General features: G+C 33.6%; 1 protein-coding gene and 1 long non-coding RNA gene across 3 annotated transcripts in view; both read right to left on the bottom strand.

Annotated features, from left to right (window-relative positions):
* Nucleotides 1-4,271: 4,271 nt before the first annotated feature.
* On the bottom strand, nucleotides 4,272-4,663 carry LOC136041358 (uncharacterized). The gene is made up of 2 exons (XR_010621007.1): nucleotides 4,453-4,663; nucleotides 4,272-4,417 (listed from the first exon to the last, which is right to left on the bottom strand). It is a non-coding gene; the product is annotated as an uncharacterized LOC136041358 (long non-coding RNA).
* A 5,838-nt stretch (nucleotides 4,664-10,501) lies between these two features.
* LOC136041356 (roquin-1-like) overlaps nucleotides 10,502-20,709 on the bottom strand; it is a 61,905-nt gene continuing 51,697 nt past the window's right edge. The window contains exons 11-12 of one of the 2 annotated variants that reach the window (XM_065726005.1): nucleotides 18,095-18,386; nucleotides 10,502-12,055 (exon numbers count right to left, since the gene is read on the bottom strand). In XM_065726005.1, coding sequence (XP_065582077.1) covers nucleotides 11,954-12,055; nucleotides 18,095-18,386 — 394 coding nt within the window. In that variant the 3' untranslated portion in view covers nucleotides 10,502-11,953. The remainder of the gene's footprint in view (nucleotides 12,056-18,094; nucleotides 18,387-20,709) is intronic. The other variant, XM_065726006.1, reaches the window with a different exon arrangement.

Below are 20,709 nucleotides of genomic sequence, written 5' to 3'. Positions count from 1 at the left end.
TTTTATTCCAAAACTATATACTTGTAAGCACAGGGCCCGCCCTGCCAGTCGTCGGTTATCTGGTTTCATAATATTTTACCGTCTTTATGGGTTTTGATCCGTTATTATTTCAAATTTTCTTAAAGAAAATCCGTTATTAAATTAAAATCGAACTGAAAATTGAGTTGGGATTAGTATAAAACACGAGGTGTTCTGTTGGTCCCTTATACAGCCTCTTTTACTCTTTTCTTTGTACATAAGAAACTCCTACCTTTAGGACCAACTCCTTTTTCCAATTTTTCGTCACAATGGCAGACTTGCATGTTTGCTTTTGTTGTTCAACTTAAAATTCGCTGAGAAAATACTTTCGGCCCTTGTTTGAGAATGAGGATATTCCAGAGCACATATTCAATCTATCCTAAAACACCTTCAATCTGATAAAAACTTATGGGGCAAGGTGGATTTTAAAAGGTATATATCTTCCAATGAGAATTTCCCTTGAGAGGTATGATTGCAAGGTTGCCAATTATTTAAAAGTCATTATTTTAAATTTTCGCCCATATACATAATAGTCAAATGTTTTAAGCGCCATTCTTTTTTGGGACTAATATGACTGACGCTGAGCAATCTGAGTTTGATAGTTCTATAATCCTTAGATCAAGCATTCCGTTAATTTCTTCTTTTATTTCCTGTCTTTGATCATGCATTATTCATGTATAATTATTATTCCAAATTAGTTCCTAAGTGTTTCCTAAATTTATTTACATCTTGTGAAAAAATTCACGATTATCTTACACGATATTCTAATAAAGTAAGGACACCTAAAGTCGTTATAACTAGATCTTTGTTTTCAATGCGGTATATAAGGCCAAATGTCTGGAACAATTTGCCAGAACTTTTGAAAAAGTCGACAAACGTGTTCCATTCCCGCAAAGATCTTAAACATTTTGTCTTCAGTTGTATGATTTTTGAAGAATAGTTAAATTGAACTTGTTCGTTCTCAAATCTCCACAAAAAAAACGTTTAATGCAAATAAAAATTCATTTTTTTTTATAGAAAGAGGTTTTTTTTTGTTTTTTAGTACGTGGAATGTGTTGTTGTTCGGAAAAGTTGTTGCGGCCAGAAATTAGGCAAATATAGATTTTTTTTTTTCATCTACTTTCTTTTTTCCCTTTCTTTCTTTTCTCTTCTTCTTTTTTTTAAATTCTATCCCTATTTTCAAAAGGTTACTCCAAGTAAGCAAAGCTTACTTGGATCCGTTGTATTGTTTTTCAGTGTTTTCTTTGCGTATTTTCTTGAATAAACCCCGTTATTAAATTGAATTCGAATTGAAAATTGAGTTGGGATTAGTATAAAACACGAGGTGTGCTGTTGGTCCGTTATATAGCCTCTTTTACTCTTTTCTTTGTATATAAGAAAAGCCATGTTCCGTTCGTTTTTCAGTGGGTATGCACTCTCCCTCCTTCTTTTCTCCTCAACTGATTTTTGTCAAAAATTTAAGTATATTGTACCTAGTTTGAAGTGAAATGATGCGAGTAGTTTTAATCTGCATTGATAAAGGCACAAGCTGGCTCTTAGATCCTTGAACACTCTGTCCTCAGCCTTTGCAATTCAAAACTCTTTACTAGAAATGTGGCCAGATTGAGTCTTTAAAAAAAAATAAAAATAAAAAAAATCATGCACCGATTTCAATCTCCTAAAAGCTGAGAATAGGCTTGTTCCAATACAAAGGCGTATCTTTTTATCATTTTTTATTTGTACCATTTTAGCCCGAAAGAAGGTTCTTAGTACCTTTAGGACCAACTCCTTTCTTCAATTTTTCGTCACAATGGCAGACTTGCATGTTTGCTATTGTTGTTCGACTTAAAATTCGCTGAGAAAATACTTTTGGCCCTTGTTTGAGAATGAGGATATTCTAGAGCACATCTTCAATCTATCCTAAAATGTCTTCAATCTGATAAAAACTTATAGAGCAAGGTGGATTTTAAAAGGTATATATCTTCCAATGAGAATTTCCCTTGAGAGGTATGACTGCAAGGTTACTAACCACTGAACTCCGAAAAGAGTCCAAATGAAGGCCAAAAAACAGTTATTTTTGCTGGAAAAGAGTTAAGTCAAAAAATTTGCACGCGCACGGCGGCCAAAGCTTGCGCATCACCTCTGAGGTACAAGAGTACGTTTCAAATAAAAAAGTTCAAATTGATAACCTTGTTTCTTGGATTAATTACACTTCTGTCAAAGTTGTCAAAAAATTTCAAAAAAATTTTTGAAAAAAAAAAGTCAAAAAATTTGCACGCGCACGGCGGCCAAAGCTTGCGCATCACCTCTGAGGTACAAGAGTACGTTTCAAATAAAAAAGTTCAAATTGGTAACCTTGTTCCTTGGATTAATTACACTTCTGTCAAAGTTGTCAACTTCCGACATTCAGAGTGAATGAAAACTATCTCACAACAAGGTAATTTTTACTCTTACGCTTTCCCTCTGAGTTAAAAAAGAATACATTTCACAACCAAAAGTGTGCAATTTGGCAACCCTGTGTGGTTGTTATGGGGGTCAGCATTTTCCTTTCTTTTCGCAGCTTTTTACCAATCAGTTTACTTCTCGCGCTTGTCATAATATGCAATCCAGAAGTCCAGCTTTGTTACAGACCACCAGATAAGTTGGTTGACATGCATTAAACAACTAGTAAGAAGACAGTTTTGTAATTTGGTCTGAATGTTACCAAGGAGCCCACTAACAGGCCCTGAAGGTTTTTTTCCTGGTCGTCGTAGGTTTTTAAAGAAAAAACGCTCTATTATGTAACAATCAAAACCCTATTACTTAACATCCAAAGAAATTATGATTTGGCGGGCCGCTGAAGGTTTTTCCCCACACTATTAGATTCTTAAGTAATTAACACATACATTTTTCAGAAAACATTCCCAATTACGTAATTAATGTCTGCATCTCTTCAACACTCCCTATTACTTGACAAGCACCTGGGTCTCGAGGGAATCAACTTCGAACTTCTTCATCATCTTAAATCATTAAAGGAAGAAAAGAGTAGCGGCTATGTGTCATTTAAAAATTGTTGAGGGGATACTACTTACCAGTGGTAGCTAGTAGCCCAGTAAGAGACGATCACGTCCCATACCAAAAAATGTAATAGTTCATGACCCTTAAAAATAGAGGCAGATCGATACAAAAGTAAACTATTAGAACGACCTTGTCCAAAACTCTTGTATAGGAAACTTAGAGCTCATTGGCTGGAACAACAAGGATTTATATTAAGCGTGATTAGGCACATGCTATAATTATGTAAAGTATCCCATGATTTAAATTGAACGAATCGAAACAGCCAAATTCCTAGGCAAATGAAACCAAGACAAGAACGATACAGTTCCATTTAATTAAATATGAAACTATTTTCAGGACAGTACTCGCAATAAACATCATAAGCCAATCAATTGATAAAAGCAGCCAAACATTAAAAATACGAAAGAAAGACAAGAATCATGTGAAAAAAGATAGTAATAAACAAATATAAATGTTTAAACTTCAACATAGGGATCAACTTTTTGGAAAAAAAACATACAAATAGGAAAGAAATCAACTATAAAGAAAAGGAAAAGAATTCAAGTAAATGCAATGCAGGCAGATACTTTCATAGTAAACTTGTCTTCTATTAATCACGCATTAATGTAATGCACTTTTAATGAACTTACACTAAATGGAGATGCGACAAGAACTATGTTCCAACGTTCCAAAACTATCATTAAGATAGCTATTGTATAAGAGCGTTAACATAGCGCAACATGCAGCAATGGCGTTGCTTCAAAAAGTACGCAGTATCAATGCAACAAAATTGCTAAACTCCAACAGAAGATGGCAATGATGGCAACAAAAGATGGTAAGAACGAGAAAAACGTCTAAGAAACGTCGCTCTGGGAAATCCAGCAAATATGTTTGATGGAGAGCGAAATTCGTGAGATCTTCATAGGAAATTTGTGAAAAATAAAGTGTTCTTTTGAATACCAGAATTCTTTAAAAAAACAATGAATTTAAAAAGTGTATCTAGTCTATAAATTCCATTTTTCTAATCAAAACATTTCCCAACTTTCATTTTTGAAAAGAGACCAATCAAATTATCACTCAAGTGATTTTTTTATGAAGCAGTATGAAACCCACCGCCCCACCCAGAAATACGACTTGTACTACTAACAGTTTATGCAAGTAGGGGGGAAAGAAGGGGGCAATGGCGAAATTACCAGGTGACACTGAAAACCCTAATAGAACATACACTAGGCAATTGAGACATTTCCACCCGACTATACTTTTGTTTACAATTTCATAATTAACAAAACTGACACACACACAGTAGTCAGAAATGGTGCTAATTTCCTTTTTTCACGTAAAAACTCAGCATGAATAACCAGAAAAAGAAAAAACAAAAGGCAGCCTAAATAACCAGAAAAAGAAAAAACAAAAGGCAGCCTAAATTTTGGCCAAAAGGCAAAACAAAACCCTCTAGTGTTGGCCTTACAAAACTAATGAATTATAGCGGACAATATAAATGCCAGTCTACTGAAAGGAAGAAAATGACGGTCTTTTGCGCTTTAAAAGCAGTATAAAAGTCAATCAGGTTCCTATCTTTGAATTTTCATCACAAATTTTATCTTCTCAATTCCAAGTATTCTTGCTATTCTAATGGACGTTGATTCAATGTTATTCCAGAAAACTTACACGGTTTATTGAATCCAATCACTTGCTCAGCCTCTTAAATTTCATCCTCCGTCTACTCAGTTTCCAGTTATTCTAAGGCATTCGGCAGTTTTAGTGTTAGTTCAATAGGAGGTAAATATGTTCCATGCTATTACAAACTACACTCTTCTGAAGTAGTAATCTTACTGTTATACCGACTACTGTTACTGTTATATTAATGTTACTGTTATACTTATTATATCCTGGTATTCTAGTGTCTGTTAGATGACATCACACAATCATTTGGCTCAATTCCTTAGCATGGTTAGAAAAATATAATATAGCTGCCATTAGACAATCGACGACCTCAGCGCTATTTCAAACAAAAACTGTTTGAATTAGACAGGATATTATTTGTAATTCATTTTGGGAGGTGGAGTTCGAGCACAACGTCCATTTTAGAGTTAGGTGGTGTGAACCAATAGTAGGTAAAGAACAAACCATGACAAACTGTCAAAAGACAGATGTTTCGGATAATTCTCCAGCCGCAGCCACTCCAAGGCACCCGGAACCACTACCCCAGTTGCCCCCCCCCCAAAAAAAGTCGGCCTTTTAATGATAAGCTATTGGGGGCAGATAAACAAGTTAAAGTAAGCCTCAACTAAATTATTTGTTTCATAATTTTTACATTGAATATATTTTGTATGCACAATGTTGGTCTATGGGGCGTATTTCATTGGCTTCTCACGAGTATAATAATAGTAACATAAAATATATAGAAGGAAATGGTTTTGAAAATGAGGGATTGGAAAGCAATCTGACGGTTCAGAATTTTTTACATTTCAAAATCAAACTATATCATGGGAGAATTTTACAACACAGTATCCGTCGTCTAATCGCTAATATTTGCGAGGTTAATGGAATCCCAGTTGACCTCTATTCAAAAAACAAATGGAAGATTCAAACGACAAACAACTTGTTTTAACATGATTTTTGTTTGATTTCAAACACCCGAATTATTTAAAGAGGAAATCTTAAGCCAAGCTAATTTAACATATAGGCTAAAAATCGATCAACGGATAAACTTGCTTTTAAAACAGACTGAAAGAGAGGGGTGTCTCCTCTACATCTTCTTTTCGCTGGTATGTACATAGGAATCAGCGCCATATACGAAACTTTTACACGAAATCAGTTGAAGTGGAAAATAATTTGGTCCTACAAGTTAAACAACTCGTATTTTCAGCATTAAATCCGAGAGGACAAAAGTACAAAAAAATAAAAAAGTTAGTAGTTGGGGCCGAAAGAGACATTTATATTGCTGCATATAGTTGAATCAACATATATTTACAAATCTTTTTGTCCCGGATATTTTGACACATAGCCTATCTATGGAAATACAACATAACCCAAGACTTTGACATTTTCAAGCAGAAATCAATTGTAGATATACAATGACTTGGCAATTATAACTACCAGGGATCTGGAAATTAATGAAATGTCAAAAATGAATATCAGTCATAATTTTAGGGTTTTCACGTCTTCTAGATAATTGTAGTTTTCGTAATGCTCCTGTCCCCATTGCTTCTCTTCAGGTGGGTATACGATTGCAGGATAAGCAAATCAAGAAATTTCGTAAAATCCCGATATTCACTTTTTCCATGAATTTCATAAATTGTACTCCGGTTATTACAGGTTGGCACCAACACTCGCAAATTATTAAAAAGAATATTCTATAATCAAATATTATCTTGCTAGATGTGATGTTTCTATTGCGAAAAGTTAATTCACTTGTCAAAGATATATAAATTTTATTGCAAAAAAAACTATTTATGCTTTAATGTGATGTTTTCAGGACTAATGAATTAGCTTAGCAGCTCCCCCACATCCCTTATGTTGCAAAATAGACGTATTAGTGCTAATTATAAGGTATACATTTTAGTCAGTAAAAACACATGACTTTTTTTTGCAATGCAAAGCTTCTAAGCATAGCAAATTATTGATTTAATTGCCTTCTATGTAACGCCCCACGGACTTGGTTCCTGAGTTGCAGTCCCACCTCTGGAATTTTGAATTATTATAAGTTTGCTTCCATCAAATTTGAAAAAAGAAGACATGTCCATATTATCGATAAATACTGTCAGGCGATATTATATATACCCCTACCCAATACACACCATTTTATTGTTTTGAACACAGTAAATGGTACATTCAGTCACCACAAGTCCATATTGAATCAAATAAAACGTCATAATAAGAAACGCTCTATAATATTCATAAAAATACTGGGTGGCTGAGGCCAGCGTTTTATAAAACTGCAGCATTCTAGGGATCCAAGATTTGAGAAAAACCTCTAGCATTGAAAATCAATTAGAACTTATGAAGCAAATCATGTGCAATTTGAATTCTAAGGGGCCTCGGACCCTGTGGCCACACTCTTGTGCGTGGTTGTCCAAATTAGGGACAACCACGGACTAAAACTTTTTTACTTCACTTCCTACTAATCTATCAATAAAATTAAAGAGATGTTTCTACAAATACAACCAAAGGACAATGCACGCTGCTCATTTTCAAACGTAATTTTGAAAATCAAATCCAAGAATTTGATTTCACACAGATCCAAGGCCGTATTCAGGAAAGGGTTCCAAAGGGTGTGGTTCTGGGTTTGAAATCAATGAAATTTCAGACCATCAAAAGATATCGCTCTTCTTGGGTTCAGAACATAATCAAGAAAACGGGGCGGAAGTCACCACCATCCCCTATTTTGTGTGCACAAGAGTTAATTTACGGTAAAATCAAGCCAGCAATAAGAGAGCCCTAGCTACCTAGGGAAGATATTGGCAGGTTATGTGAGCTAGTGGGCCAACTGGGGTCAAAACTTTACCTTTTTTTTTACCTTCCCCTACATTTAATGTACCCGAAAAGACAATTATGCAGCAGTTGAGGATCAAATGAAGCCACCAAACACCAGATAGAATAAAAACATTTCAACCCAAACGCTAGTTTCAATTCTTTACTCATACTAATTGAAGTGTACTAAACACTCAGAAGGCCCTTGACCTCCAACGGTGCGAAATATTTATTTACCTAGTTCTAAGCTATATGTTTTGGTCCTATTTGGTTTGAACAACAATTTTCAGAAATGATAAAAAGTGAATATAAGGACCTTTAATTATGTTCCCTTCATTAAAATTTTATTGAGTTTCTATCTGACCATAAGAAAAACATATCATTGTTCAACAGGAACAAGAGACCCCTCCGCCCAAAAACAGAAATGGTACTGTTCATTTCAAGCCAGTAGAACTTTGCCTTGAATCCCCATAGATGGCTTACGAGAAATAAATAAATGAAAATACAACAGAAAATTCGTCTATTTTTGGCAATTTAGATAGTTTATATTAAAATTTAGCCAGGAAAAAAAATTACAACTTGAAAATCCTTATTAGAAATTACCCAGGGGTAATGGAAATTACCCCAAATTTAAGAAAAATCAGCTAAAAGCTTTTAAGCCATGCCCTCCCCCCTCCTCGAAAAACATGAAAGAGGAAAAATTATCGATTATCCTGCTTACATAATTACATCTTCTGCATTAAGAATTGAGTTACTTGGTTTTCCAAATTTTTTGAAACGTATATGGTTGTGTAACTTTCCATTTAACCTATTTAAAAAAAAAAATAAAAGTTAATTTTTATTTTATGGAATAGGCAACAATTATAGAAAATGAAAATATAAGACGGAAAGATGGTGTTAATTCTTATGAAAATAAAAGAAGCAAGGATGTTGTTATTTTTATGAAAATAAAAAAAAGAAATATGGTGTTATTTTATGAAAATAAAGGAAGAAAAGATGGTGTTAATTTCTGCAAGATGGCAGTTCAACTAACATTAAATTTACTAGAAAATCAGACAAAGATCCCTGATCAGCAAGGAAAGGAATTATCTATGACAATATTAAGATGTATAGCTCTTCCTAAATATTCTTAATTCCCTAATATTTAATAGTCCTAAATATTATTAATATTCTAAATAAACTTAGCTCTTCCTACAATATTAAAATGGACAATATTTTAACTTATTTTTTGGAATTTTTTGATCTTGCAATTTATGATCACCATTTTCGAGAAATTGTGGAAATTATTGTACTACTAAGATTCTCCACTTTTATTAGTCTGAATTTGGAATGAATTGAATTTCAAATCCATCAATTTAGAATTTGTCTTTAATATAGTTCACTTTTTGAACACACCATCTACAACAATCCACAAATGGCGATTATCTCGTCTAGATTCAACTGGCTTTCCTATATATCACTACATCCATGGCTGTAGCAAAAGTGTCATCATAGCTATTATTGTTTTACTAGCTTATTTTGAACACCTGACATTTGTTTAATCGTAATTTTCGGTACCCTTACACCTGACTACATGAATAATAATAGAGCCTGGGCGTATAAGGGCAAGGGCTTAGAGCCCCAGCCTTCTACCCAGTTTGAGTATGATCCTATTTTTATAATGCTTTTAGTCACCCTTATTCTTAAATGATAAAACCGCAGGAAAGTAATTCCAAATTTACGTATAGGTTAATTTATAATTGTTCCTATTTTGATATCTGGTCCCAAGGATAAATTTGTTGCTCAAATTAGGTTAGTTTCAATAGGTCTGCACAGTTAGTTGTACAGTCTTTTAGTTGTTGTTATTATGGGTTAAACCAAGGTGCTTAAAGATAAAACGCACTTGAGAACTAGAAAAATTTCTTCGAAGTGTAGTTTGGCGAAGGCCCAAGTTTGCCCTTGGAGAGGCCCTTGCGTATGTCTCTGCTCTTAACGAATTATACTTTTTGTCTTTGTTCACTTTTCGTTTAATTTTGTTTTGTTCACTTTTCTACTTTTAATTTTACTTTTACTGTTGAAAAGATTATAACATCAACTGCAAAATAACCAAAGAAAGATAAAAAAAAGTTGTTTTTTTAACAGACATAATAGGAGAAAAGAAAAGTTCCAAGTATCGAAGAAGAAAAAAAGAAGAAGAAAGAAGTAAAGAAGAAAAGTATCGAAGGTGAAAGTGATAAGAAGAGAATATCACTGCATATCAATAAATAACTAGTCGACAAATATAGAAATTAATGATCATAGATCTAACAATAATGGTAAAGCAAATCCCAATAGAACGTGCAATAATTGACAATAAATTTCGATTCACTTCGGTAATAAAAAAAAATCTATGGAAAAGGAAACAAAAATGGGCCTTGATATAGAAAATCTAAATAGTTATTTAAATTATGACTTAAAAACAAATTAATTAGAATAGAATCAAAATCAATTGATAATTAGATGATTAATTCATTCCTATTAATAAAAAAAGGATTAAATAGTAGGCACTTCAAAACATAAAAAAAAAAAATTAAAAAGGAAAGAATGAAAAAAGGACATAGAGAAAAATGTTTACGAGCTTGCAAAAAAGCAACATGATCCTAAATGAATGTAAGAGGTTGCCTATTTTAAGTTATTTGAAGATGAAACGCTAATTTCGCAGATTAGTGGTAGGCTCACACACCTCTTGTGGACTGCAAAAAGCAGTTTGGAAAAAAAAACCCACCAACGTGACAGCTAAGTAATTATAATATCGATACGATTTTTTCACCTATAACAAGGGCATAACAAGTGTAAGAAATAAGGCACCCTTGCACTTTTAGGCAGTTGAAGCCTGATCAAATACATTTTTTATTTTTTAAATAGATTTTCGCTTATTTGAGTTGTTGTTTCAATTCCTGAAGAAAATTTCAAGCTAGCAATATTCCTATGGTTTTAAAGTGTCAAGAATTCCTGACCAAAAGTAAGTTCATATCAGTAACAGAATATACTTTATTAATAATTTTATGCAGGGACAGCATAGTCTGTTGACTAGATAACATTTTTTAGATTCTACCCTATGTAAACGAGGCACACAATTTTAGAGGTTTTGTATTAACCAAAAGCGTTTCTTTTTGTAAAAAGAAAATACTTTATTAAGAAATATTGAAACCTAATCTGAATGAATCATATCGTCAGCGTCAAGAAATTTACTCTTTCCTTTAAAAATCCATTCGCAATAAACAATTTCTCTATCCTATACTTGTTAACAACTATTTTTATTGACTAAAGATGGTATGATTTAATAATTTGCCTCAGTTTCCAACAAGTTAATAATTTAAAAATCAATTCTGAACTATAGCACAACTTGTAAAAGGCTTTATCATTACCATAAGCTAAAGAGTTATGTGGAAGACAAATGTAATAAAAATATTAAACGCTCAAAATTAAAAGAAATGGTAGAAAAAAGTATGCATAAAATTACCAACCCAAGACCCAAATCCTACGAATTTTCGTCTGCATGTTGTAATTAAATGTTACAACAATCTGACACTCATCTGAGTGTCTGGGTAATAAAAATGTCTTTTTTTAAGTGGCATTCTCAGGGTGATTCTCAGACTAAATAGAAATATATTTTTTATAATGGCATGGTTATATTTTGATTCTGCTTATAGTGTAGTGTGCAGCTTGTAGTGTGCAACACAAAGAACTATCAATCCCATCTAGCGTTTGGCGACACTTGACATTTTTACAAAGACATTATAAGAATAATTAATTTGATTTGTGATTAGTAGACTCAGGGTAGTAATAAGCGTCTGTTCTCAGTTCCGAACAAAAACAAAGCATGATTGCAAAGCTTGAAAAAAGCCAAATGTCTCTTAACACTAGAGGTCGTTGATATTTTTGTGCCTTTACTAGCACCAGTTCACAATCTCATAAGATACCCATGCTGATAAGTTACACACATATATTCGACACTCATCTGATAAATTCGTTGTCACGTAAAAACTAGGGTTCTTCCTCCAATTCATGCCCTTTCCTTAATAACCCAATCATGGAATAAAATAGAAACTCAAATGGCAGTATGAACACTAGGAAAATATAGAGTTGTCACTACCTAAATACAAGCGTTCGCAATAAACTGAAATTACAAATATTAACAGGAGATTAAAATTATAATTAGGAAATCCTAATTATAATTATTTTACTTATATTTCTGTCAATAAGCAAACTAGTAAACTACTCTAAACGGAAACAGTTATAACTTGATAACTTGCCATATCTAACAACACACTTAAAAGAATCTCCTTGCGAAGAGGGGAACGTCTTTTGAGGGTTACCTCATAATTATTCATTACTTACTGATTTTATACACCAGTTATATTAGTATAAATAGCACCAAAGTCACTGGCATTGTTTTTGCTACACATATATTCGACATTCATCTGAACTATTCGTTGTCACGTAGAAACTCGGGTTCTTCCTCCAATTCATGTTGAAGTCGAAGTTCGAGTTCTCTCATCCCAGAAGCAATACCACGATCTTCGTCGTCCTTTTAAATAGAATTGAATAGGATAATAAAATTTGACAATTGATTAGAACGCTTATTTTCAAATTTCTCTTCTAACACTTAATTTTTTTTCAAAATCAATTCGTCAATTACAATGCCTGTACAAAATCTTGGAAGACAGAGCTTTTTAAGCCACAGATACTCATACTTCATGTCCTTTCTTCACATGGAATTTTATACTCTCACCTTGCTACTTTTACCTATTTACATGGTTTGTTGAGGGATTGTGAAGAAATAGAAACATTCTACCCATTTGTCAACCGTAGAACGTGAATTTTTGTATTTACCATCGTCCATTACATCTGATTGCACCCTCACCCCGTCTGCTACTCGCTGATCGTCTCAAATAAAATTCCATAGGAGTTCAATGTATTAATATCTGTTCATGTATCTTTTCCCAGAGGCACGTCATGTTGAAGGGGTGGTCGAATAAGCTTTTGAGGCGACTAAGTCAATTGGATATCGAAAGTTCCAATACCTTTTCCTAATATTTATGCTGATTTTCAACGAGTTGCTACCGAATCAGTTGTTAACAGTGTCTGAAAGAAACTCTTAACCTAGTTTAACGGTGCCCTTGTGTTTCAGCAGTTTTTCGTTTTTTTGGTCCTCCGGAACAAACACGGTCACCTGAGTAAGAATCCAAGTCTGAAGGAGAGAAGCAAGAATTGCAAGGAAATCTTGTTGAAAACAGTACCAATGACTGTCTGTTCCGCTCATGGTCCAGTGCTTAGCTAATCAGTCATCAAAATGTTAAAAACCTCTTTTTTAATTATATTCGATACTTCTATAAATAAATGAAAAATAAAATGTATATTGTATGAGGAATGTGGCTGAATATAGCTACTTAAATACGGAACGCTGTTTGGGTAACATTTCTTAGGTTTAAATGTAGAAAAAACTAACTAATATGATTTTACTCCCAAATAATGGTAAATTAGATATTTTTTCATTTTTTTTTTTACAAAGTGGATTTCCGAAATCAGGCACTGTGCTATTACTGATATATTACCCTTGGCAAAAGATTACCACAGGGGTAAACCCGACAGTTTAAATTTTTGAAACTCTAGATGAAGGGGCATTACCCTTATAAGCCTAGGAAAATCAGAATCATCAAATAATTCCATTAAAAGCTGTAACTGATGCTTAAAAAGAATACTCAACCGGTATTGTAGCTACAGGGCAGCTCTTGACACAAATTCTACCCTGTATATCCTAGGGAGTACCTTATTTTACTGGCTTTATCTTATTTTACCAATTTTACTTACCGAATTTTTATTTTACGGTAATTTTACAGTACTTAAGGGGGGGCAACTGGTCTTCTGTTCAATTTTTATATAAAAATACCAAAACCAAGCATTTTTAAAACCTTGAGGGGGAGGGCTATGAACTTAGTGTACTATAACACAAATCAAAGGAATAACGATTGTTATAAGTGGAATGAGCGTAAAAGAGGAAATCACGTGGAATAATTCTTTTTTTTTTTAATTTAATTTGCTCTGCATAAGCAAATCAATCCCGGCATGCCAATTAAAATATACCCCACTAGGCCTATGCAATTACCGGATATTGTTTTTGCATGCAATCTGCAAACTGCCAATCCTATCTGCGAAATTTTTGCAGATAATCTAGGGATATATCTGGCTTATTAGGACAGAAGAGAAGTAGATTAGTGACTGAAAAGTCTGTGACAGATAGTGACTGAACTATCTGTAAATTAATTTTATTTGAACATTGTGTACCCAATACTAATTGGTAAACTTGTTTATAGTCTCTTAGAATGTCTGCTTTTAAGCCATGATTTAAAAGCAGACAAATGGCTAAACCTATAGTTAACGTTAGTGTATCTATGTTAAGCCACGCTTTCATTGTATCTGGAAAATGACACCTACAGAAAACTATAAAGAAATTGAAAACGTAATTAAACAAAAGGTCGATTATTTACCAGTAAAAAAAAATATACTATTGTTGGTTTAAATTTGAGACATCACAGTTGGTTTGTTTTAAAATGATTTTGATACTTATTGACCACATTCATCACCCTGCGAATGGCATGATTTGCCAAATACCTTGATCCAGGACTGTGTAATCCCATACGCCCATATAGGTTTAGGCCCTGGTAGGTTATACTATAGCCTGTAATAAGCTACAGCCAAGGAATTACTAATTTTGTGACGCCCTTTTATTTCTGTTCCGAGGAGAGAGTAAAACTTAAACATTTTTGGTATACTCGAAACTTCAATAAAAAAAAAGGAGAAAATATTTCACAAGAAAAACCCTCACGACTAGCGTAAGCAAGTTTCAACTGTATTTCCTATTTAAGGTGCTCCAAAAATGTCTTTAGCTTAGTACTCCTTTAAGATCTTTATCCGAGCACATTTCACAGAGATTAGGATATGTTTCTATCAGTTCATCCGTAAATATAAATGTATTAATTATTTAATTTATAAGTTTAGAATGGGCCAACAAATAATACATGTTTTACAGATCAAATTTATAACTGAATTCGCAGAATGTACTTTGCATTAAAATGTCGATTTATTTGTTGATTTATAAGCACTTTGATTAGGCTAACACTAACCATATTGACATAAGTAATGCTAGAAACATTGTATTAAGCACATTGCTCTATCTTTACGACCTGGTATAATTTTATTGAGGGGCGTCAAGTGGGAAGGGGGCATACATTCCTTTAGATTATTTTAATACTATCACAAAATTTTGAAAAAAAATCGAAATTACACATGACTAATTCTCTGACTAATTAAGGTCCATTCCAGAGGTCAATTATCCTTAGTGATTATCGGTTACTTTCATCCTGAAATAGGTAATTTAGTCGTTTATATTTCGTTATAGGTAAAGGTATAGGTCGTCGTTATAGGTAATCGTTTATATTTAGTCATATAGTTAGAAAAAGAGGCAAATAGCCTGCTGTAACATCTTCTTCTTCTTACACGTTATGATAATGAGAATAAGTAAAATTTTTTTTTGCTATGTTGTGTTTCGTAAGAAAAACAATAACAAAAATTAATTATTGAATTATCTCTACTTTGGAAGTTTTTGAAGTTTTATTCTTATTAAAATTAAGTAGATAAGTCTTTGAAGACAGGGGTGGGAGGAGGAATCAAGATTTTGTTTAAAAAACAAAAGAGGCCAGAACCACCACTGAATCAAGTTGGCCACAATTTGAAATTTCAGAAGAATGAAAGCATAGATCGTTGCATCGGTTTCGAAGAAAAAGGCATAGAAAATAAGATGAATAGAAAATAGAAAAATAGAATATAGAAATCGAAGAAAAAGGCATAGAAAATAGCTGTTTCTACTGTTGTTAAACAAACAAAATATAATAAAAATAACCAAGTCAAACTCAAAATACCCAGAAACTACCACAATGAGAAATAAAGCTTACGTCACCCGTGCCTTCAAAGGTCCAGAACATAGATAACTTCGAAGACCACACTGCCTTTCCATGACGAAAGTAAAACAGTAGGGATGATACCTTTTTATTGACAGTGAATATATATAAAATTATTTAACTGGATATTTCGAACACATATACAGTATGCTTTACTGCTGATGATGAACACTGTATATGTGTTCGAAATATCCAGTTAAATAATTTTATATCTATTCACTGTCAATAAAAAGGTATCATCCCTATTTTGAACTGTTTTACTTTCGTCCAGAACATAATTCGCACTTTAATGAAAACAATCTCTATTCTGAGCCAGGTTTTTACTCTTCTCATAACACACATACAAACATCCAAAAAAAAGTTTACATTTCAATTCAGTTTGTGATTTGATGAACCCCCCCCCCCCTCTTGCCGTGGAAAAAAGTTCTATCATTAGGTTCCTGTGACATGATTGCGAGATCAGCGCTTGGATCAACGCTTGTTTGAAAAGCATTTGAGGACACTTAATTTAACTGCCTAAGTCTTTGGGAATTCTCTAGAGTGTTTGATGTCACCCGAGCTTACAAGGTATTTTGTAGCTGGTCATCTTGTAAATCGCTAAAGCTTCAAAAAGTGTGCGCGTCAATACCTGCTTCTTTTTCAGTAACAGAGCGAATTTCTTGAGATGACTGCAATCGCAGACATATCTTAGGGTTAACAGCTATTAGAGAAGTGTTTGAACAGTATAAAAGTTTTGGATGATATTAATCAGTTACATTATTCAAGGGAAGACAGCAGTCAACTATGGACAAATTTTTTTTTGCTTTGAAAGCTAGGCAAGTGGTAGATCTACGTCTAACTGAAGATAGAAATATTGAGAATTTCAATGCTGATAGTGATTCCAGCACTATGATGAATGGTGAAATTGTGGCTAATTCGTCAACATCAATTGAAGTGTGCAGCCCCAAGTCTAACATAAACATCGAAAATCTAAGCACTTTCATCGAAAATGGTATCGGAAGCTATATGGATAGAATTGAAAAACTATGATCCACGATATCAATTGCTTCAGAACCCTTGGATTCCACCATCTAACTATAGTTTCCCCTATTCAGTGCAAAGGAAGCAGGGCAGGGACGAAAGAGTTTTTCAATCATATTCCTTCGGAAGAAATCTATGTACTATACTCTCAAATATGGTGAGGGGTTTGTTACGTAAATATTGTGTTTTTTTTCCACGTCCGAGGGGATGGAGGCTTCAATCAATGGCTAAAGTTTGCAAAGAAGCGTCTAAGATAACTGGAAAAGACGGCGAATTGATGTCTCACGAAAATAAACAGTACAGTCGCGATTCAGTTGACGTAAGCTAACATTTCTTTCTAAAATATAACAGCCCTGCAACCAGCATTTTAAGTCTAGTAAAGGAAAAACGAAGCCAAAATGGATTTAGGAAGACAGAGCGAGATTGAAGCCAATTGTATAATAAATTATTTTCTTGTGTTCTCGTGGCCATAGAGATTATGGAGAATTGTTGGCAGAGAAAGACCCATTGACCAACAAAGGGAACTTTAGAGAACTTTTAAGGTACCGTGTAAATAGCGGTGTCACCCCTTTAAAACAGTAATCGGAAAGTTCACGTGCAAATACTACTTATAAAGCAAAATAATGCAGAATGAATCAATTGAACGTTGTGCCAAAGAGATTATTATAGAAATTCTTGCACGAGTTTACCCTGCCAAGTTCTACAAAGTGGTTGTTGACGAAAGACCAGATGTGTCAAAAAAGTTGCAAGCAATTAATACCTTTGCTACAATAACAATCGCACAAGACGTTAGGATTTCATTGTTTTTTTTTCGTACCCAGATGAAGCATGTTACTTGGCCGAAACTTGGACCCGAATATTAAAGGGCTTGGAAACATTGTGTTGGATTTTTTCCGATCTTTTGGGCTAGACTTGGAAAATTTTGTGGGCATAGGCCTGGATGGTTTGAGAACATTGTGGTGCAGTGCAGTGCATGTGGTGCAGACAGTTTCAGAACATTGTGGTGCAGTATAAAATTTTTCAAAATATAGCAAAGAATATCCTGCGTTGCCCCTGTTTCAATCATGCTCTAAATCTTTCTAAGTCAAAAAATTCTTCTGTCCAGACTATTAGAAATCCCATGAGAGTAATAAAGGAACATTGTTTTTTCTTCTGCAAAGCGCAATTATGTTTTAACAATGAAAGCACCGCTATCTGGTAAGCGCGAAACACGCTGGATGGAAAAACAAAAGGAGAGGGAGCAACTCCGCCAATCCTTAATTGGGGGTGCTATTTTCATTATGATCCCTTCTTTGCAACAACTTCCATTTTCTTCTATAAAAACTTTTTGGTGTCTGTTCAAGAGCATAACATAAACTCTTCGAAATAACTAGATGATTTAATTTCAAAACACGAAAATAACTTTAAGAAATCAATAAAAACTGGAAACACTGCAATTTGACAAATTCTGTTTTCCCCTTTTGGATCTTTATTTGAGTCTAAAACGATAAAAAAACGACGGTTAAAAATGCCAGAATAATTTTTATCTTAAATTCCGTGTTTCTTAAGATCTGTTACGGCAGCAAAATAGGAGCCTGAAAATTACTTACATCGTCCGAGCTAGTAAGATTTCTCATTTCAAAATCGGTCATGGTACCAAAAGACCAGCTCCTTGCGATACTGGTACGGCTAGCTGCAGAATCGTCCGTCCGGCGTTTTCTTAGAGATGTTGCAGAATTAAGCCACGTCTCTAGTTGAATTAAATCTTGATTCAACTGTTCTCTTTCCACATTTACTGTAGGATCTTGTATGCCTTGACCGGTGGCGGCAACTGCTTTTAAATCATCTAGCTGCCGCTTAATATTATCTAGTTTTTGCCTTACTTGTACAGGTTCAAAATAACTGTAACCAAGATAAAAATTAGATGGACGACCAATAAACGAGCATTTCTATTACTATACTTTTAGTATTTTACTCTATTTACTACTATAATTTAGTATTTTTTAGTATTTACGCTAGCATTTTTAGTACTAGTATATTCGGTACTTCATATTTATTTCATTAGTATTTCATATATATTTATCAAATATTACATGTTCATTCAATTTTCTAATGATAATAGAACCACAAAACTCCAAACAGTCACAAGTTAAAAGGGTTTCCTCTCACTTATAAATTATTGATGATGTGCAGATTAACAGGAGACGGGAGGGGAAGGGTGAGAAAAAACGTTCATTTTTAAGAATTTTTTTTAGAAAGATTCTTTCAACGGGTTGGTTTTTTGTAGCCAGAAGATTTTTTACAATAATAATAAGCACAAGCTAATAATAACAAGAGCTCAAGCAAAAAAGGTAAAAAACTAAAAAGAAAAAAAACTAAAAAAAGCTAAACAACTAAAAAAAGAAAACACTAAAAAAAACTGGGAATTGCACAAATATTTCAATATATTTTGACAAAAGATTAAGGTAATTCGAAAACCTTAAAACAGATACCCAAAAATTTGAGGTTTATTATAAATTGTTGGAGCTTTAGCTTGCTTGGCACGTAAAGATTTTTCCAAGTGTCAATGTTAGAATGAACATTGACAAACTGAAGAAAACAAATCAAAAAAAAAAGAAGAAACTTAAAAAAGAAAAGCTAAAAAAGAAAAAAAAAATTAAGAAAAGAAAAAACTAAAAAAGAAAAAAAAAACTGAAATGAAACTGTATCTATATATCTATATAAATGACGACCGGGACACTCAAAGAGAAATTACAGACTGGGATACCGGGACACAAATGACGACCGGGACACAGGGAATATAAATGGCGACCTGGACACAGGGACACAACTACAACGGGGACGCCGGGGGCACAGGGGGATATATAAATGACGACGGGGACACAGGGAATGTTCGATTAGCAATCACCATCAACAAAGCTCAAGGGCAATCGTTAGAAAAATGCGGTATAGATATGAATACGGATTGTGAGCGCCACCCCAACACACACACACATATATATATATATATATATACCCTACACATATATATATACCCCAACCCCCTACACATATATATACCCCAACACACACACATATATATATATATATATATATATATATATATATATATATATATATATATATATATATATATATATATATATATATATATATATATATATATATATATATATATATATATATATATATATATATACATATATAAAATTAATGAATTCCAGTAAGGATCACTTTAATATAAAATTCCTCCCCCACACCCTCCCCTATTTCTTTAATCTTATCATACAGAGCATCTGCTTTTTGCGGTTCTTTTTGAAGTGATTTCAAATATATAAAAAACATGAAGTTTAGTGTTAATCATCAAAAGCTACAAGCCTGAGAAGATTTAACTGTATTCCGGAAAAGAGGAGATATCCTCCCAAAAAAGCTAGGTGATCTAACTGAGAATCAAAACATCGGTTTTTGCATATCATAGAAACCTACTGTAGAAGTTTCAAGTTTTATCAACTAATGTGGCATTCTGTATTTTTGCCACAAGAAAGAGCACGGGCTAAAAGAGCAAGGTTTCCACGGGAAAGACTTTCCTTAATGGGAGGGTGGGAACTCTCAAGGGAGAATTTCCCAAGGGAAATTCTACACAGGGGGAGTGTGGATTTCTGGTATGATTAGAAAAATAGTCATAAATTAAAGATTAAGTGAAAGTAGGGAGCACTATTACAACTTAAAACAAACAGAAATTATTCGGTATATAAGGGACTGCCTCTTCCTAATCCCTCGCTCTTTCCGCTAAGGCATGACCATTTTTCTCAAGTTCTTTAAGACGACTTCTGAACACTAGGGCCGTTGAATCTGAGTGATAAGTATTTTAAAACATCTTTTAATCTTTGGCACAAAGAGCGACTGTTGAGGAAGGAGCAGCCCCCCCCCATTCATATATGAAATATTTTTTCTCATTTTAAGCGGTATTGCTGTATCTGAGGTGGGAAGCGCTCACCCCATGTTTGGTGAATAGAAACAACGCGAGCTAAAATTTTTAGGTTTAGGTCAAAATCTAAGTATACTGTACTGAGAAAAAAAAAGAAAAAAGAAAATCAGAAACGTGTTGTTGTTATTACTTTCCCTAGCCTGGAAAGCCCATATTCAGAACTATTAGTTAGGGTCGATTTAGAATTGTTAGAGCGAAGAAGGTTCAGCATACATTTGAAAATAAATGGCTAGATTC

The sequence above is a fragment of the Artemia franciscana genome, unplaced genomic scaffold (genome assembly GCF_032884065.1).
Source record: "Artemia franciscana unplaced genomic scaffold, ASM3288406v1 PGA_scaffold_168, whole genome shotgun sequence".
Taxonomy (NCBI): domain Eukaryota; kingdom Metazoa; phylum Arthropoda; class Branchiopoda; order Anostraca; family Artemiidae; genus Artemia; species Artemia franciscana.
Note: the sequence above shows the minus strand (reverse complement) of the source record. Positions and strands in the feature narration are given on the sequence as shown.